The 19,850-nt window shown below is 53.7% G+C and overlaps 5 protein-coding genes across 5 annotated transcripts; 4 read left to right on the plus strand and 1 right to left on the minus strand.

The window, feature by feature from the left end:
• Window positions 1–10,207: 10,207 nt before the first annotated feature.
• On the plus strand, window positions 10,208–13,535 carry PHYSODRAFT_319857 (hypothetical protein; the record flags this gene model as incomplete). The annotated part of the gene is made up of 4 exons (XM_009540131.1): window positions 10,208–10,243; window positions 10,337–11,496; window positions 11,611–12,232; window positions 12,927–13,535. The coding sequence occupies 4 exons, from the start codon at window positions 10,208–10,210 to the stop codon at window positions 13,533–13,535; spliced, it is 2,427 nt and encodes an 808-aa protein (XP_009538426.1).
• Window positions 13,536–14,000: 465 nt separating this feature from the next.
• PHYSODRAFT_254426 (hypothetical protein) lies at window positions 14,001–14,726 on the plus strand (the record flags this gene model as incomplete). The annotated part of the gene is made up of 1 exon (XM_009540132.1): window positions 14,001–14,726. The coding sequence occupies one exon, from the start codon at window positions 14,001–14,003 to the stop codon at window positions 14,724–14,726; it is 726 nt and encodes a 241-aa protein (XP_009538427.1).
• Window positions 14,727–14,837: 111 nt separating this feature from the next.
• Window positions 14,838–17,432, minus strand: PHYSODRAFT_307409 (hypothetical protein; the record flags this gene model as incomplete). The annotated part of the gene is made up of 1 exon (XM_009540133.1): window positions 14,838–17,432. The coding sequence occupies one exon, from the start codon at window positions 17,430–17,432 to the stop codon at window positions 14,838–14,840; it is 2,595 nt and encodes an 864-aa protein (XP_009538428.1).
• Window positions 17,433–17,791: 359 nt separating this feature from the next.
• On the plus strand, window positions 17,792–18,341 carry PHYSODRAFT_341787 (hypothetical protein; the record flags this gene model as incomplete). Its single annotated transcript, XM_009540134.1, has 2 exons — window positions 17,792–17,954; window positions 17,989–18,341. 2 exons carry the CDS (start codon window positions 17,792–17,794, stop codon window positions 18,339–18,341), a joined length of 516 nt encoding a protein of 171 aa, XP_009538429.1.
• A 261-nt stretch (window positions 18,342–18,602) lies between these two features.
• Window positions 18,603–19,412, plus strand: PHYSODRAFT_363897 (hypothetical protein; the record flags this gene model as incomplete). Its single annotated transcript, XM_009540135.1, has 1 exon — window positions 18,603–19,412. A coding segment is annotated over one exon (810 nt), but the record flags the coding sequence as incomplete, so codon positions are not given.
• Between the last annotated feature and the right edge of the window lie 438 nt (window positions 19,413–19,850).

Raw genomic sequence — 19,850 nt, forward strand, 5'->3', positions numbered from 1 at the left:
CGGCGCGCGGGCGGCGTGCACGAAGTGTACTCCAGAAATGGAGGAAGCTCTCGTGGGCTACCTGGAAGACAACTGCCAGTACACACTCGTGCAGATGCAGGAAATGCTTGCGTTCGACTTCAGGGTGCACATCAGCACTTCGTTGATCAGTAAGAAGCTTTGCGATAAGCTTTACACTGTTAAGCAGGTACGCCTTCAAGTTATTATGCTATCACTTTTACCATCTACTGTACTAAGTATGTTCCCTGTGATAGGTTCGCGTAGAGCCCGAGACCTGCAATAATGCTGTAAATATCGAGAAGAGGAGGGTGTTTGGTGAAGAGTTGCTGAAGCATGAGCGGAACGGTGTTTTTATCGTGTATTATGACGAGACCAACTACAACCTGTACTGTAAGCGGACGCAAGGTCTGTCGCCGCTGCTATTCGTAGCGAGCCCATGGAGTATGGAACTTAGATGTTTGCTGTGGACTAAATCCACATTGGTCTGTACTAATCCTCGAAAACAAATTTTTGAAAAAAATATTTTTCGTATTTACGGGACTCTCGGCTTTGCCTTACACTACTGCCAACTTGTAGTAGATGGTTAGGATGCGGTTTTCGCTTGCTGCGTTCAACCAAGGGGCTAAGAAGGCAAACCAATTACCGGCTGAAACCCCAACAGAGCACCACGGATATCGAACACTTTCGTCGATGCTTTATACACTTACAAATGGACAGGAAGTTGCAGCTCCGATGGCCGCACTTCACATACGTCGGGCATCTCCGTTTTGGTTCTCTCACGATGCAGCTCACGTCAACCTAGGGAAAGTTATCTACACGCATGATGACACGGAGGAAGTTTCAGTCTCTCGTCCGCATGACCCAGATTCGAATTCTTCTCCGCGAATTTCTTCAGCAAAAAAGTTATTACGGCAGCATTGGAGACGGCAAGACGAGCTCGAGGCGGTCAATTTCATAACGCTTTGTGAATGGTTCACTGTTAAACGTGCCAAACCTGACTGTATACAGTTTGAGCGAAATGTTTCCCGAAAGATTTTTGTGTTGTCAGGGAAGCAACTGCCTGACATCGAGTCTGAAACGATTTCTGATGAAGAGCGAAGATTTTACTATCATTTAGTGCTGATTTTGTTCAAGCCTCATCGCGAAGATACATTGCTGCAAGTTGAACAAACACCGAGTGACGCTTACTTTGCATTCCAGCGATCCAGTGATAGAGACTCTATATTGCAGATGTCCGATTTTGAGGCGAAAGTGTCTGACATGTTCAGAGCTGAGGAGAGAGATCAAAGTTATAGTGAGTCACAGGAATCGGAATTGCTTCGGACGCATCCATCCGCCACCAGGCCATGGGAACGCATTAATGACAATGGAAGTGAAGCATCGGAGGCTGGCTCTGAGGGCGGACTCGAGGCCGACTTTGAATATGATGGTGCAACGGAACAATGGCTCGAAACTGCGACTGCAGTGCTGGATGCGACGCCCTATCTTCGGGGTGTTGTTGAAAGCGTGAGTGCTAGTTACCCACAAGATCATGACAAGATCATGACGCTGGATATTGATACTGACATTGCAAGCTACCTGCAAAATGTTGTTACGAGTTCGCGTGGCCAACCCTCATCTTTTACAACTATTTCATCGCAACTTTTACTGAGGCACGAACGCGGTTAAGTCAGCTAGAAGAGTGCTTCAAGCCGGTCCCGTGGGTTCCTCCTCTCGAATCGGATGCTTTCGAGATTGATGACCTACCCATGCTTGCCAAGATTGCGGTTTTGTCGCAAGCATACAAGTTGAACTTTTGGCAGCATGTAGCATTTGAGGTTGCTGCGAGGCACCTCCTATTCGAATATCTACGTGATATAGATGACGAGCTCCAAGATCCTATTTTCCCCAGCGATTTTACAGCTGAACCTTACGCTCTCAAACCGCAAGTAGTTATGTATCTGGGTGGAGAAGCAGGGACGGGTAAGTCGCGAGTTATTCACGCGCTTCTGAAATTTGCTAAGCGGTGGGGACGTGCTGGAACGGTAGAAACCATGGCATTTACCGGGGTTGCTGCGATAAATATCCGCGGAAAAACCATGCATAGCTCTCGAAATTTGACTCTCAGTGGACGGCAATCAAGTACACCAGCCAATCTTGAAATGAAGACACGGTATCAGCAGGTAAAGCTGGTAATAATTGACGAGGTTTCGATGACGGATGAAGGTCTACTGGGTAACACGGATCTGGCAAGTCGTTCAATGTCGCGATCGCCGGAAAAAGTTATGGGCGGGAAGCACCTTATGCTCGGAGGTGACTGTCTTCAGCTGCCACCTGTTCGCGGCAGCCCCTGTACGTTATATCGCTGAACGTCAATTATATCATCAAAACTAATACTGCTCATTTTAACAGGCTTCACAGTACCGCGTGACACTGATTCGCCGGCAAAGCACGCAGGGTATGAAGTTTACTTGGCTATTAACTTTGTTATTTTCCTGATTGAGAACATGCGAGCACAGGCGGATCCGACTTATGCCGAAATTCTGACAGAGGTTCGGTGGGGTAGGCTCTCAAGAGCTCACATGGATCTACTAAACACAAGAGTCCGAGCTTTGGCCAATCATTCCCAAGACGATCACACCCCAACGACGTACCATCGCCCTTTAATCGTCGCGTCAAATGAGCTACGAGCTGCAGTAAATCATGAAATGGCGTTCTCGACGTGTGCTAAAACCAACGCTACACTTTACGAATGTCTTGCACGACCAGCACGGCGCTCGCAGCATGTTTTCGATAAAATTATTGGAGCCAGAGACGATCAAACGGATCGCATTCCGATGAAACTATATTTCTTCGTGGGGATGTATGTTATGATAACGCGAAAGCACCCACAACTACGGGATGCGGATATACTTGCTAATGGTACACTAGGAACAATTGTCGGGGTTGTACCATCACCTAGCGAAGAACTCCTGTGTTACGTCACATGTTGGAGAAACGACAGTGAAAATATTGGCTGGGCTGCCGGATCTAATTCTCGTTCGCATTCACAGCTGCACTGAAATTCTAGTGAGCGGATTTCCTCCGGGTGTGATCGGTGTCCCTCCCCTCAAAGCTCAAGTCAAATTGACCAACCTCGGGCACATATCACAAGCAAACATCACTGTCAGTCAATTTGCGCTGGTTCCTGCTTTTGCGTGTACTGCAGAAAAGCTGCAGGGCCAAACTTGCCACGATGGTATTGCTGTAGCGAGATTAGAGAGAAAAGGAGGCGTTCCGTCACAAATATTTTACGTGGCGCTATCTCGGACAACCGAACTGGATAAACTAACGCTAACTGAGTCGCTGACGGACGAGTATATCGCGAACTTCAAGCCACCGAGTGACGCTGTCAAAGAAATGGAACGTTTGCAGGAACTTGAGGCAATACCTCCATACATTCAGCAAGCCGAACTTTCTCAATTTCTAGCATGGAGAGAATGTAATAAGACTCTGCGAACTCCACAAGGTAACTAAGGCTTTTAGTATTAAATTTAATGAATGAGCCTCGAAGTCATTCTGTTGTGTTGGAGAAGCTATGGCATTGTTCATGTGAAGCCAATAGTTTACTTTTTGTAAGCTGAAACCATACTAATTCAAGCGATATTGCACTTCCTAGCGTTCTAATTACTGGAAACAATTCGCGGTTGCCTTTGTTTTGGTTCGTATCAAGTCCAGGAATTGAATATGCTACCAATGAGTATACGAGTATATCGCGAACTTTAAGCCACCGAGTGACGCTGTCACAGAAATGGAACAACTTGTGTCAATACCTCCATACATTCACCAAGCCGAACTTTCTCGATTTCTAGCATGGCGAGAACATAATACTTCGAGAAGTAAGACTCTGCGAACTCCACAAGGTAACTAAGGCTTTCAGCGATGCTCTGTGTTTAGTAGATCCATGTGAGCTCTTGAGAGCCTACCCCACCGAAGCTCCGTCAGAATATCGGCATAAGTATGAACATCACCAGAAAATAAGTATGGGTGTTTAGACCATGAATGAATCATTCAACACTGGCACTAATTACTATCATTGTTATTATACCTAGTGGTTAATGTGTTCCCCCTCCTATGCGTATCAATTCCAGCAATTTATTGTTGCGAGATTGACGTCAGCATAGCCACAATTACCATGCCCTGCGTTATTGCTTCTGTTAACCAAAGCCGAACGGCGTCGTCAAAACGTAGTTCCTGAGCGTCGGAGTGGCGAGCTTGGGCTTGTCGTAGTCGCGATTGGGTAACGTAGGTGCACTAGCCGCAACCTTCGGATTGGTGCCTCATTCTTCCTCCCGCGTCTGCCCGTAGTCAATCATAGCAACGCGGCAGCGCTGACCCAGACCCCACCTCGCAGCTAACCAAGGTGTGAGTTATAAGATGGGTGTGACGGGCCATCTCACCCACGCCTTTCAGCTCTACGTGGCGGTGTACACGATCTGCTGGACGGCTTGCTAAAGATAAAGCGCGCATTTATAGAGAAACAAGAGTTGTTATAGAGAAGCAAGCAAACTTACCTATGATAGAAAAGCGAGGAAAGTGCTCCTCCTTAGCGGTAGCGTTTAGTGGGAAAATTAACAAATTACTAAAGTACCCGAATTCGGAGATTATAGTTGTGCTGAATGAAACTAGATTTAAGTGAATGAAACTTCTTCTGGCCAATACTTTATCCAAGTCGCTCTGAGTGTTTACTTTAATGCGAGGTTTTATATTGGGTGCTACCTACTTAAGGACGCTTTAAACCCATACTTTATACAAGTCATTTTTGAGTGGATACTTACTAACCAGTTTTATACTGATGGTCTTCCGCGGAAAGTTGCTGGCTCGCAGCTTTTCGCTGAGAGAACACCCTGTGCTCTCAGCTTAAGAGCTGAGAGAATGTTACATGTACACAATCGAAATGAATACCATTTGAACTTTAAAAAAGCCCACCGGAGCGAAGCGGAGGTGGGCGGCCCTTACTACTGCGACTAACCACAAATCTCTGCAGGGCCAGTGAATCTCTACAAGCTCGACTGTCTGGTGGTGGAAGGTGAAAAACAATTCCTTCTGAGCCGAAAAGTGATGAAAGGACTGGGCATTGACGTGAAGCGCGCGTTCGAGCAGCTCGCAAATACCAGTATTGAGCTTAATCACGATGATTTTCCTGATGAACCTGAGGTGGGTGAAACCGTGGATGCAGAGATTGAGTTTGAGTTGGATCGCATGTGTGAGGAGGTGAAGAAGGTGCTAAGGGACTCCCAGTACAAGGACTTTCGAGATGATGTAATTATGCTCAGCAGGGAGTTCAGCAGACTGTATCGGACACGGATCGGACATGATGAGCCAGCACTGGTAGAACCCCTGGTTGTCACGCTGAAGAAGGGAGAAGAGCCTGTTCGCTGCAAGCCTCGCAGATATCCTCCTGCCCAGCTTCAATTCCTCGAAGTCCACGTCGCTCAGCTGCTTGAGTTCGGGTTGGTGCGAAAAAATAATCTCAGTAAGTGGGTGTCTAATGCAGTGCCAGTGCTGAAGCCCGGTAGTAGCGGAGACTTCAGGGTGACGAACAACTACATCAAGATCAACAACAAGACAGTGCCAATTGCGGGTACCATGCCGCACTTCTCGATTATTTTGAAGTTCGTCTCGGGCGTGAAGTTCATTGCCAAGTTCGATATGTTCAAGGGATTCTGGCAGATCATGCTCGCGGAGGAGTGCCAGGAGATGTTCAGCTTTATGACACATGATGGTGTCTACACGCCACTACGTGTCCCGCAAGGAGCGACAGATTCCGCCTTACATTTCCAGAATCAGATGCAGACAGTATATAAGCCACTGCTGTACAAAGGAGCTCTCATCTGTATTGATGACATTATTGTCTACGGCCGGACGGAGGAAGAGTTTCTGGCGAACCTGAGACTGTTCTACGAGTTGACGGCCAAGCATCGCCTGAAATTGAACGCGAAGAAGAGTGTGCTGATGGCGTTTGAGGTGTCATGGTGCGGCCGGATCATCGATGGCCAAGGCATCCGGCAGGACCCGGAGCGACTGTCGGCTCTGTGCGTGCAACTGGATTCGAGACAGCGTGATTGACTTTGCACGAGTCTTCGAGCCGATGCAGTCGAAGCTCAATGGAGCGCTGGTGAACCGCAGCAGAAACAAGCACTCAGCAAGAGCAGTAGCCCTCACTTGGTCTGATGATGAACGAGGTGCATACTCGCAAGCGCTCCAGAGTATTGCAAACTCGGCCAAACTCTATTTTCCCGAAGATAAGGCAACAATTTGTCTGCTGACTGACGCCAGTGACTACGGGTGGTCAATTATCCTGACCCAGGTTCGAGATTGGAGAGATGGAGTTCCAGTTGAAGAACAAGCCCATGAACTTTTGATTTGCCAAGGTGGTGTCTTTAGAGGAGCACAAGTGCACTGGTCAGTCGTCGAGAAGGAAGCCTACCCCGTGGTTCGAGCGTGTATCTCATTGGATTACATCCTGGAGAGAGAAGGAGGGTTCAAAGCTTTCTGTGACCATTCTAATTTGATTCAGATTTTCTCGCCTTCAGAAGACGTCAAGAAGCACACCCGGGGCAAGTTACTCCGGTGGGCGCTGCGCATTTCGTGTTTGCGATACACGATTGAGCATATCGACGGCGAACGGAACCTGTGGGCGGATATAGTATCGCGGTGGACACCGCAGGGACAGCCACCACAGCGAGGAATCGTTCAGGTGAAGGCAGCACGGGTGGGTAATGGGACGACACTTTCGAGGCTGCGACCACTGCAGGACGAGCAGTTCGAGTGGCCAACATTGGAGTCGATCAAGAAGTCGCAGACCGCCGCAGATAATCCAGGTCCAGGATTTGAGCAGGACGGGAATGGTATTTGGACTGCAGGCGGTAAAATATGGCTGCCATCCAGTGATGAGGGTCTCGTTACGCGTGTGATGATTATTGCTCACTGTGGCGTACGAGCACACCGCGGAGCGGACGCTATGCTACAATTACTCAGCGATGAGTTCGTGATAGCAGACCTCCGGAACCGTGTCGAACGATTTGTGGCTGACTGTTTGTTGTGCAAGCATGTCAAGGGCGGGAAGCTAATTCAGCGTCCGTGGAATAGCACACACACGGCGACTCGGCGGAACGAATTGCTGCATATGGACTTCCTGTCCATGGGGGACAGCTACGGCGAGTCACAGTACTTGCTTGTCCTAAAGGATGATCTGTCCCATTACTGTGAGCTCGTGGCATGTCAGAGTGACGACGGGCTAGTAGCCGCCACGGCAGTACTCGACTGGTACAAACGATTCGGATTGCCAGAGACGTGGATGTCGGATAACGGATCGCACTTCCGCAACACTCTCATGGGCGATCTCAAGAGCAGGCTAGGGGCTGAGCAGCGATTTGTTCCTGTTTATTCGCCCTGGCTTAACGGCACAGTGGAGCGCTTGAATCGGGATATACTTCAGGTCGTTCGTGTACTCCTGCTCGAATTTCAACTCGACTCACGAAACTGGGAATATTTACTACCGGTCGTGCAATCCAACTTGAACCAGACACCAGTCCGTTCCTTAATGGGGAAGTCCCCGTTGCAAGTTTTCACCGGGCTGGACCGTGAGCCCATCGTGGGCGTAGTCCTGAAGCCAAGAGCGGGTTCGACAGCGCATGAAGTAGCGCAAGGGGACCTACATCAATACGAGGATCAGCTAGACTCACTGCGCAACAGTCTACGCGAACTCCATGCAGAAGTAGTTGACGCGAAGGAGCAGCGCCGACTACGACAACAAGCAGCGAAGAAGGGCCGGGAATGTGCATTTTCAGTCGGCGACTTTGTGTTGTGGTCGAGAGCAGACCCACGGATGTCGGGGAAGAAGCTGATGGTCCGGTGGGGCGGACCGTTCCGGATTGTCCAAGAGCTCCCTACCAGCTACATGATAGAGCACCTGCTAACTGGTGAGCAGTTCGACGTTCATGCCATCAGACTAAAGCACTACGCGGACGGAACGCTCGATGTCACCGAAGAGCTCAAGCACCATGTCGCTCTCCAAGGGATAAAGCTGGGCGTCCGAGCAGTACGAGATGGGCGGTACAACCGCCAGGCAAAGGAATGGCAGTTGCTCGTGAGCTGGCAAGGACTGGAGGACACGGAGGAAGAGTTCGGTGGTATCTTCAATGCAGTACCAGAAATCGTCGATCGGTACGTCGACACTTGCTCGGACACCAAGCTCAAGAAATACCGCAAGACGTTGCAAGACGGCAACAGAGCATAATCAAGTCTTTGGGGGCTGTGTGGAGTAGTTTCAGACTTGAATCCACAACGGACGCAGGATCTACAACGGACGCATGGCGATCCTTGCCAGGAGTCGCCGTGCTAGCAGTCGTTCTAGAAACCAACCGGCAGGAGCTTCGCGAAGCTGCATTCAATACACTATCGCTTTTGCATTCAACAGCACAAAAGACCACACCCCGTCGTCGAAGGCGACCCCCTCATACGATATTGCGGGACCGCAGGGCCCGCCCAATCTCTGTAGTAGTAACTAAACATTGAGAGTAGTGCAGCGAGCCGACGAGGCGAGCGGAACGGGTCCACTGCTGCCGTAGCGAAGCGTAGGCAGCCTGTTTCAATAGCGGAGCGAGCATAGCGAGCGAAGCGCTAACCAACCAAAAGTTCCTCGCCGCGTAGCGGCGGCGCTCGGCTAGTACAATTCAATGCCTACATTGTACAATTAAAATTGTAGCGTGACGGCAAATCTCAATCAATTTTTCAATGTAAATTGACGCAACGCTGTCATTCATCATGAAGCCAGGCATCGTCGTTCCATCTATCCGTAGGTCGGCAAGACAATCTGCCCTTTTGTTGTGGCAACGATAGTGGTTCGTTCATGAGACAGAGGATGCTTGCACCGGGTCAGCTCCAGTCGGTGCAGCGTGGTGCACCGGTGCACGCACGGTAAAAGAATAGGCTGACACTCTGTTTTTTGTCGAGAACATTTCCGTATGTTGGTTGGACGTTCCAACCAAGTTGGCAGCAAGTTGCTGCCAGCAACCAACCAACCGAGCGAGCACCAGCACCAGCACGAGCATGGGCCAAGTGGCCAAGTCTGGTCAATTTGGCCACGGAGTTGGAGGACTTGATCGCCAAGTCCTTGGGTCTAAGTGTCCTCACAGTAACACTACATATCACTTCGGTTCGAGAGCAAGCGGCTGAGCTGCACTAAATGCTGTATTCTGTATGTTACTGTACCATTGCGTGTAGTCTGAAGTAGCTACAGTACTGACAAAAGTGCTTCGAGGCGCTAAGCAACACACGCTGGATCTACTTTAATGTTTAGTGCCAACTACTTGTTACCACAACATGTTGCCTGCCGGGCTGCGCTTGGCTGGACGCCCCCGCGCCAAGCAGTCTAGCGAGCCGAGTACTGCACGAGGCGCTGGAAAGCTCGGTGCAGGGCCCCCTCCGCAAATACCGCGTGCTTGTGTTGGCCCTGTGCGCACAACTCCCCCCCCAGCTAACACGCAAATGATACCATGATCTTAGCACACACGCACACCCTCTCCTAGCAGCAGGGGCTTGCATTTCGACGGCCTCGCACCTGCCGACGTCCGCTTGCCTCCTTCTCGTCCTTTTCGCAAATGAAGGAGTTCCTTCACCGATTTTGGAGTGTTGAACGTCAAATCACCAGCTGTAGCTTTAAGCACATCTCAAGATCTCTTACTCATAAAAAAGAATACAGGCTGGCCCGGTGCTAGCAGCCACTATCCGTTCATGAAGCCACGTGAACATTGCGATGTTGGTTGGTTGCCGGCCACGCTGTTGGGATTCAAATCGGGGAATCCTCCTGCGTGTTGGATCGTTCAATCCATATGACCAAGTTGGTATCTTTTTCTTCTGTATCCATCTATTGAACAACACGCCGCCCGAGGGGATCTGTAGTGAGTGACGCTTGTTCGGTTGCAGCATAATCAACGCGTGTTCAGAAGACCAGCTCAGCCCTCAGCCCTTCGGAGCTCTCAAGTCCTGTCGATGACGCTTTCAAGCCGGAGGCGAGAGCTCGTTTTGAGCAAGTGGGAAGAGATTCAGCAGACATGAAGCGCATACGCCGCCATGATCTGTCTATTTTCCGGCGTTGCAACCGGCGGTTGTCAACGGCTGCAAGTTAAATCCTGGTTGAATAGCGAACAACGAGCACTTTCCTTTTTGCTATCTACTAGAGACCATGGCGTTCACCACAAACAGCGGTCTAGAGTCGAAGGTCCGATCCCCTTTGCAACCATTCTTGCCCAGTCCAAGCGAGATTTCGACAACCTTCAAGCCCAGGAACGATGAATCAAACACAGCACCACAGTTCACCAAAACGCTTAACTCGCTGCTGTACGGCGTGGTGAACTCCATCCGGGCCATCCCCACCATGTACGGCTACGCCGTCATCATCTTCAGCCACCCGACCTTCGGCGCCTTCATGCCCGCGCTCTCCAAGCTCGTCATCCTCTCCAGCGCCGTCCACCAGCTCATGTTCACGCTGCTCAGCTCGCTGCCCTTCGCCATCGGCCAGGTGCAGGACGCCGGCCTCATCTTCCTCAGCGCCATGGCCTCCTCCATCTGCAAGGACCTCGGAGACGACGTGTCGCCGGAAGCCAAAGTGGCCACCACCATCGTCACCATCGGCATCGCCACGGCCTCGCTGGGCGTCTGCCTCGTCGTCATGGGGCGCTTCAAGCTCGCCGCGCTTGCTTCGTACCTGCCCATGCCCGTCATCGGGGGCTACCTGGCCTTCATCGGCGTCTTCTGCCTCTACGCGGGCCTCGCGCTCAGCACGGGGCTCGTGGTCAACGACTTCTCGTCCATGCTGCACGTGCTGAACGACGCCCACAACGTCCTGCTGTGCGTGCCGGGCTTCCTGGGCGGCGCGACGCTGCTGCTGGTCTCGCAGAACTTCAAGAACCCGTTCGCGCTGTCGACGGCCATCATGGTCATGCCCGTCCTCTTCTTCCTCGTGCTGGCAATCGGCAGCATCTCGCTCGACCAGGCGCGCGACAGCGGCTGGGTCGACCCCGTGGAGAAGACGGCGTCCGTCTCGGAGCTGCTCGGCCTCTTCGACCTGGACCTCGTGCACTGGGCGCAGGTCCCCAAGCAGGTCGTCACGTGGCTCGGCATGGTCTTCATCGTCGCCATCTCGTCCAGCCTCGACGTCGTGGCCATCGAGATCGACATGGGCAGCAAGCTCGATATCAACCACGAGCTCAAGACCGTGGGCTGGTCCAACGTCGTGAGCGGGCTGCTCGGCGGCTACACGGGCTCGTACATCTTCGGCCAGACCATCTTCACGTGCCGCTCCAAGACCGACTCGCGCGTGGTCGGCGTCTGCGTCATCCTGGCGGAGCTCGCGATCGTGGCCGTGCCGGTGTCCGTCATGAGCTACGTGCCGCGCTTCTTCCTGGCCGCCACGCTCTTCTTCGTCGCGCTCGACCTCATGCTCGAGTGGCTGCTGCTCGCCTACCGCAAGATGTGCGTGCGCGAGTGGGCCGTGGTGTGGCTCTCGTTCCTGGCCATCAACCTCGTGTCTCTGGACGTGGGCATGCTCATCGGCGTGGGCGTGGCCGTCGTCAACTTCGTGCTGAGCTACGTGGAGGTCCCCATCGTGAATCCCTGTGTGGGCTCTTCATCTTCTTCTTCTTCTTCGTCGTCGTCGTCCGACATGCAGCTCCAGGCGCTCGCATCGAACACGGTGCGGACCCGACAGCGCGGCGCCATCGCCCACTTCGAGTTCAGCGGGTATCTCTTCTTCGGCTCCGTGGTGCAGATCCTTGAGGGTGTCCAGAAGGGAGTCTACGTCCGCAAGAGCACTACCGATGTTGCTACTGGTGCTGCGGACAGGCAGAGCTTCCTACCGACACGCGCGGCGCCTCACAGCGTCTCCATCGAGTGTTTGGACGGTACGCCAGCGTTGAACGCGCACGCTTCGCCGACCGAGTTTGTTGTCATGGACTTCGGCCGCGTCTCCGGCATGGACGCTACGGCAGCGCGAGGCGCCTTCTTGATCCTCAAGAAGTACTGCAAGAACCGAGGCATCGCCGTCGTCTTCGCCGGTGCGCTCCCCAGCATCCGCACGCTGCTGCTCAAGAACGACATCGCGGGCGAAGAGAGCTTCTACGACAGTGCCGAGGACGCCATCAAGTTCTGCTGCGAGAACCACTTGACCTGTAACGCTAGCGCAGATGCTGGTGGTGAGCGCGCCAGCCACGTTATCGAGCCGGCTAGCGTGCTACTGCGCCACTTCATCGACGAGTCCGACGCGCCGCACGTCCTCGACAGAGTGGACGCATTCTTCCAGCAGCTCGACGTCCCCGCCGCCCACGAATTCTACAGCGCGGGGCAGCTCGCCGACAGCTTCTACGTCGTCGCTCGCGGCCACGTCGCCTCCTCCTCCTCCTCCTTCACCACCACCTCCGGCTGCATCTTCGGCGCCGTGTCCTTCTTCGCGCGCGAGCCTCGCGCGTCCTCCGCCAGGGCAACCACCGCGTCCACCGTCCACGTCATGACGCGCGAGCAGTTCGCGGCCCTGCAGCTCCATCTGCCCGCGGCCACGCTCAGCCTCCACGCCGCGCTGCTGCGGTCAATAACAGTGAACCAACATTCCCCTTAACTTCAACATGTCTGTCCTCAATGGTCCTCCAGTGTCCTCCTCTACCCCGCCCTCCCCTCTACAGTCCCCGAATCCCTCCCCTGAAGAATATGAACCCCCTAATAGCAGCAGGAACCGCACTCACAAATCAGCCAGGAGCCGACCGACTGACCGAGAGAAGCGCGACGCTTCCAGGCACTCCAGCTCCACCTCCTCCATGAGCTTCGCGGACTTCGCCTCGAACGGCTCAGCGCCGCCCACTGGCGTATCTGGCAGCAGTAGCAGCGCGGCGCTGTCGCTGCCGACCGCGCAGGCCCGCCAGGCCGTGGAGGGCGCGACGCTCAAGCTGGAGCAGTTCCAGCGCCAGGTGCTGGCCATCAAGCGCGCGTCCACCGCCGCGGGCGCCGTGGACGAGGATCTGCACGACCGCATCCGCTTCGCCTGCCTGCTGCAGGAGGAGATCGCCAAGGCGCTCGCGCGCGTGCCCGCGGACGCGGCCAACTCGCTCATCAAGCGCAAGCTCTGCAAGGACTTCGAGGCCATCTCGACGCAGCTCGAGGCCGCCGTGCTGCGCGTGTCGGCGCGCGAGCAGGAGCAGCAGCAGGCGCTCAAGGACCAGCAGCAGGACGGCCGCATCGTGGCCGAGCACCAGGGGCAGGTCTTCGAGTTCGCCGAGCTCGAGAACGAGATCGCGCACAACGAGGCGCTCATCGAGGAGCGCGAGCAGGACATCAACAAGATCCACCAGAGCGTGGCGCAGGTCAACGAGATCTTCCGCGACCTCGCGGCCATCGTGCAGGACCAGCAGGGCGCCATCGACGACATCGAGACCCACGTGCACGAGAGCATGCAGCAGACCCAACAGGGGCTCGACGAGGTCAAGAAGGCCTCGGACATGCAGTCCTACTGCGCGATCCAATAGAGGCCGAGGGGCGGGCAGGCGACCAGCCCTTTACTACTTACTATTACGACCTACCTACCGCTGCGACCCGTGCAGAGTAAGATACTTAGGAATTCAAGATGCGTGTTCATTGATTGATCAGCGAGCGGCGTTGGCGTTGGCGTTGGTGGTGAGGCACTTCAGGTGTGTGCGTGTGTATTGTTTTGGTGGAGTTCGTTTTGTACAGGTTTCAGCTTGGGTGGACTGCCGAATGGACTGGACTCAAGAGCTTTACACACGCAGTCGTGGCCTGAAGGAGCTGGTCACCACGCGATCGGACGTCAGTGACAGCGATCTGGAAGCAGAGTTCAGTGGCGAAGTTGCGCGGGGACGATCCAGTCTCCGCGGTCGGAGGAGATGAAGAGGACGGCTGTCACCACTGTCTCGGTTGTCGAGGTTGGCTCTGGAGGAAGTTTGTCGGAGGACCAAGTCCTGCTAACGTTAGAAATGAAAGACGCGCCGGCGATTACGATGGAGACGGACGCTGCATTTGATGAAGACCTGGTCGACACCGTGGAGCGACTTCGTGTCGAGTTACGTCGGATGGAGGGAGAACTACGTCGCAAGGACGAGGAGCTCCTCGTAGCGCGAGCCCAATTCTCGGAGCTCGAGCTGTGTAGTCGCGAAGTGGAGCAAGAGCTGGAGAGTGAAGTTTCGCGCCTGAATCGCCTGAACAACGAGCTGGAAAATGAGAACAAAAACCTGGAGCGTCGATTGGAGAACGAGCTCCAGCGCGTCAGGACCGAGCGAATTCAGCGGTCAACTCGCAACGACGAAGTAACACAGCTACGCCAACGGCTTCAGCGTCTGGAGCAGGACAACGACGACCTTCAAACGAGCGTGCGCAGGCTGGAAGCGACTCGGGAAGACCTGGACAACACACTCGAACATGCTGAAGAGCAGCTTGTCTTCGCGCAGCAAGAGTTCGACGACTTCAAAGACGTGGCCGAGGAGACTTCGAAGCAGTTGCGCGACAAAATCCAAGACCTGACAGCCAGCCTGAAGATATACCACCAGACTTTGTTCAGCTGCATTGTGCAGACTGGGGTACCGTACGCGGCGTCGAGTTTTGACAAGACGACAGATATCGTCAAAGAAGCTCAGGAGACTCAGAGCAGTGACACGGACGATACCGATGAAGATGGCAATGAAAGCGGCGACGACGGTAGCTGAAGCGGGGCAGAGCTTTTTTTTCGGACTTGAGCACTTCAAACTCCAACAAATAGCTTTAACTAATTGCAACGTGCAGCTTGTATTTCTAAACTTTTAATCTGCCAACTCCATCTATGATCGCTTCTTGCGAGCCCAGAAGCGTGCCCGAGCTGCCGCGACGGCATCAGCCGTCACTGGAGCTGGCTTCGACGTGTGTGCAGACGTACTAGCCTCGTCACGATTTACAACTGGCTGCTGAGCTTCTGGTTTCTCCTCGCTCTTTTCCTCGACGGGCGGTTTGTGCCCGCAGAGTGCGTAAAGCTGCGCCACCGAGACGTTCAGCTTATCTTTGCTGTACTGGTCCAGCCAGCGACGCTCAGCAGCCAAAGCCCCACGCATGAACGGCTTACTGGTAACGACAAGCTCCTGGTAGACGCAAAACTCAGGCGGCGACACGTAAGACATGGTAGAAAGCGGGTGGAACTGCACGAGCTGCGCCGACTTTTTGCCATCGTCATCGCGGTACATGAGCCGATACACCGTCTCCAGAGTGCACCGCCGCGCTGCGTTCATGAAGAAACCGGCGCAAAGTGCTTGGCGAAGACGTTCATCGAGCGAGGCATCCCGTTGTCTGTCGCTATCGCTTATAGTCTCCTTGACCGCATCGAGATCGCGGCGAGGAAGTGAGTCGATGATGTCTCGAAGCTGCTTTACGATAGACCCAGCCATGGTTAGAGCCCTCAACCAAAGATGGCGGTCTTCACACCAGTGCTCGAGATCTCGACGGTGGCCTTGCGCTTTGCGTGAAACACACTCAAAGGCTTTCAAAATCAAGCGATACGTGAGCTGGTCTCCATCTTCATGCAGCAGGCCGTCTTCTTTCAGCGCGAGCATTCTTTCCTCCCAATCGGGGGCCTTCTCATCCTCACCGTCACTTTCATCTCGTCGCCACCGCCTCTTACTTTTAGATGGAGTCTCAACGAAAACGTTCTCAACAGAAAGCATCGCCACCACTTGGGTCATCTCACGACTACAGTCCAACAGCAACGACTCCACAAGTGCGCGTGACAGCTTTGGTTCTAGCGGGAAGGCAGCCATCAGCTTACCGAGCGGAGTCGCCTCTCCAGTTGCAGCATCTAGCGCGCCTAGCACGTAAAGCTGCTTCAGCGCATCCAGCAATGAGTCCTCGTCCGGTGGGTCCAGGTACGGGAAGCCAAGCACATCCTGGATGCCCAGGAGTTTAAGGTAGAGCACGGTGTTGGCCAGGTTGGTACGCTGGATTTCAGGCACCGTTTCCTGGTCCATCTCCTCGTAGGACGTCTTGTTGTACAGCCGATAGCACTTGCCAGGCGCTGTCCGCCCTGCTCGACCAGCACGCTGCTGCGCCGACACCTTGGAGATGGGCACAACCACCAGCGACTCCATTTGCTGCACGGGGTTGTACACTTTTTGCTTGGTGAATCCACAGTCCACCACGTACCGAACGCCGTCGATAGTGAGCGAAGTCTCTGCGATGTTCGTGGCGACAATCACCTTGCGCACCCGATCCATTGGCACTGCATCGAAGATTTCACGCTGGCGTCGACCCTGTAGCGCTCCATACAGCGGCAAAACCCGCAACTCCATCTCATCCTTTCGCTTTTCTTGTTGTTCTCGATGCAGCGCTCGGATCTGCGCGCACGCGTCTTCAATCTCCCTCTGACCGGTTAGAAACACCAGAATATGACCCGGTTCCTCGCTGTTGTGCACCTGCATGGTCGTCTCCACTGCTGCGCGTACGTAAGTAGACAATGGGCCTCTGTGTCCCATGATCTGCCGCTGCTTGGAGTGGAAAATATCCACGGGGAACACACGTCCGGGGATTTTCACCACGGGACACGGCTTTACCTTATCCTTTACCTTCTTCTTCTTGCTGTTGCTCTTGTTGCCCTTATCTTCACTTAACCGCTCACCGAAAAAATCCGCGAATCGGTCGGCGTCCAATGTTGCCGACGTGATCAACACTCGAAAGTCCGGACGGCGTTTAAGCACTTGCTTCAATAATCCAAAGAGTAAATCGGTGTGAATACTGCGTTCATGGGCTTCATCCAGCATCACGACGCTATATTGCGTAAGCAGGGGGTCGTTTAGACACTCGCGCACCAAAACACCGTCGGTTAGAAACTTGAGTTTCGTCTTCTCGCTGCAGCGCGACTCGAAGCGGATCGAGTAGCCCACAAGTCCGTCGCCGCCGACGCGGGTACCCATCTCCTCTGCGACTCGCTGAGCCACGGACACGGTGGCAACTCGTCTTGGTTGGGTAATGGCAACACATTGCGCCCTTGTTGCCTCCGTGTCACGGTTAACACGATTCCCTTGGTTAGCACTATCGTAACCGCGTTTAGCACTGGTGTAAATCCCCGAGTTGTGCAAATATTGCGGAATTTGGGTGGTTTTGCCGGACCCCGTCTCACCCACGCACACCACCACTGGGTTGTACTCCAACGCTGCTAAAAGCTCCTCGCGATGCTCTAAAGCGGGGAGAGCCGACGATTTAGAGGCAACTGGCGAGGAATTAGCCTTCCGAGTGCTGGAGACGTCGGATTTGGACGGGGATTTACGACGGTGGCGAGAAGAGGGAGGCGGAGGTGGTGACGCATGGCGGTGGCGACGAGGAGAGCGTGGGCGAGAGCGGGAACGGGGGCGGGAACGTCGGCGCTTCCGGTCGCGGTCGTCGTAGCGAGCCATTATCGTGTTAATTTTTGACTGCGAGTTTGTATGAAAGATTTTGTGACCAATGAGATGAGGACCTGTATAAACTGATGTTAATAGACAATATTATAGAGGTGAAACTTAGTTTTTGAGCGGTGCTGGTTCACCAGAGCCATCGAGCGAAGCAATCATACGTTTGGGGCACGATTACTTAACCCCTGTGTGCTCAGAGGTCCTGTAGCTCGTGGTTTTTACGATAAATGGTGCTTCTCGTGGATAACGATTACTTAACCCGCCCCCCTTGCACGAATCCTCAAGTCCCAAGTTTTCATTCCGGAAATTGCCTCCAACCTCCCCCCCCCCCTCTCCTTCCCTTCCCTCCAACCTCATCTATTATGGCTTCCGACGCCAAGTCTCCTCGCATGACCTACCGCTTCCTCGGCAACTCCGGGCTGCTGGTGTCCAAGCTCTCGCTCGGGAGCTGGATGTACGCCAAGGAACAGTACACAGCCAAAGCCTGGTACGAGATGATGAAAGTTGCCTTCGAGCACGGCCGTGGTCTCCCCTTGCTTACGGCGTGCTAACGGGCAAGTACAGCGCTGGCACGCCCGAAGACACGCGCATGGGACACTCACCTATCGCGCGTACATGCAGGGCTTTGGTGAGCGTGTTGCAAAGGCCGAGAAGCTCAAGTCTGTGGTCTCAAAGCTTGGGATTTCGCTGGCGGAGATCGCTCTCGCTTGGTGCGTGAGCAATGAGAGCGTGTCGACGGTCATGATTGGAGCAAGTTCAATCGCGCAACTGGAGCAAAACCTGAAGGCGCTGGGGGCGGTGGAGAAGATCACCCTGGAAGTGAAGGCCGAGCTTGATGCCCTGGTTCTTCCATTTGTGGCCGAGATGGCAAAGTCCGACGGATTGGACAAGATGCGCGGGAGATACCTCTAGTCGAACGAACGTAAAGCCAGCGAAGCAAGTGGAGGTACCGATGCAATCAAGACGGACTTGTTGCTTGTAGTAGAAGTCATCTGAAAGTTTAGATTCTAAACGTTGAAGCACTCTATCTTGTCGTTCATTGGTTAAAACCCTTTTTGGCTCACTTAGGACCAAAAAGTCTTTGACATGCACACGATGTTGCGCCGTGTAGCTCACCACCGACGCCGCTTGTCTGGCTCTGGGCTGCGGCACCAGCCCTTCTCGTCGTCCCAGCCCTCGAGTAGTTTATGGGACTATGGCAAGCGTGTGTACGAACGCCACGACGATTTCCAGCGCTACGTGGACAGCGGCGTGTTCCATCCCGAGAGCTCCACGTTCAAGAACTACGCGCTCTTCTGCCTGCTGCAGCGCCCCACCAACACGCAGATCGACGCGGTGGAGTTCCTCAAGGGGGCTCAAGTGGCGTGTGATCGCGTCATCAACGGGACGTTCTCGGCGGAGGTGAGGGACTACGTGACTGGGAAGGAGAGCGTCAAGCCTGCGGTGGTGCAGGCGATGGAGACCATGTTCGAGCCCGCGTGCTACCAGCGCCACTTCTTGCCCAGAGTGAGGTACTATGCCCAATCTACCGATACTATCGATATGGAGATCGCAGGCTCCACGCTGGAGTTCACGGGCGTGCACTTGACTGGCGTGAGCATGAGGCGGATGACGCTGGCCAAGTTCAAGAAGAAGGAGATTGTGCGGAGGGTGATCGCGGGCCGAATGGCGGAGCTGCAGAAGACCAAGACGCACAATGAGCTGCGGGTGGACGCGCTGGAGATGCTAGGCGACGAGACCATCAGAGAACGTCTGGCTGGGGAGGAGGGGACAATTACTGAGGAGGACGCTGCCACGATGGTTGAACGACTGCGACTGAGCGTGGTGTGCGACGTCTTACTCTCTGTGGATGGCGTTCATAATACCGACTCGGACAAACTGCATGCGAAAACCAACACGTCGTATCTGATGTGCTTTGAGTCGCTGGTGACGCGACCCGACGAGGTGGACTGGCGTATCGAGAACTTGGACGAACTGAGACGACGCTAAAACTTGCTAGGCTTCGGTTGAGAACGAGCAGGGGTGGTCTTTATGCAACGCAACCTCGAGCCATTTGACTTTTCGTTTGAAATTATATAAATGAAGCATGCTCGCAATCGAGGAATTTGCTGACAAGAACCTCTATTTTCCTTTTTATTCTTTGAATCGTACGATACATGCCGCTGGCTTTAGCAGCTGACGTGGTGCGTTGGATGGACTTGGCCAGTTCCATCCCTTCCACCCTCCCTTGAATGTCATCTACCGTGTTGGCAATTCAGTGTTAATATCGCTTATTGGGGCATAGCCCCCTTATAATGAAATATGCATAAAGACTTCTTACCCTTTTTACTGGTACTTTTTAGTAAAAAGTAAAAAGTTTTTACTCCAATTAATGAACCCCTGTATACAATTGAGAATGGGGTAGGGCAAATGAAATATCAT

The sequence above is a fragment of the Phytophthora sojae genome (genome assembly GCF_000149755.1).
Source record: "Phytophthora sojae unplaced genomic scaffold PHYSOscaffold_14, whole genome shotgun sequence".
Taxonomy (NCBI): Eukaryota; Oomycota; class Peronosporomycetes; order Peronosporales; family Peronosporaceae; genus Phytophthora; species Phytophthora sojae.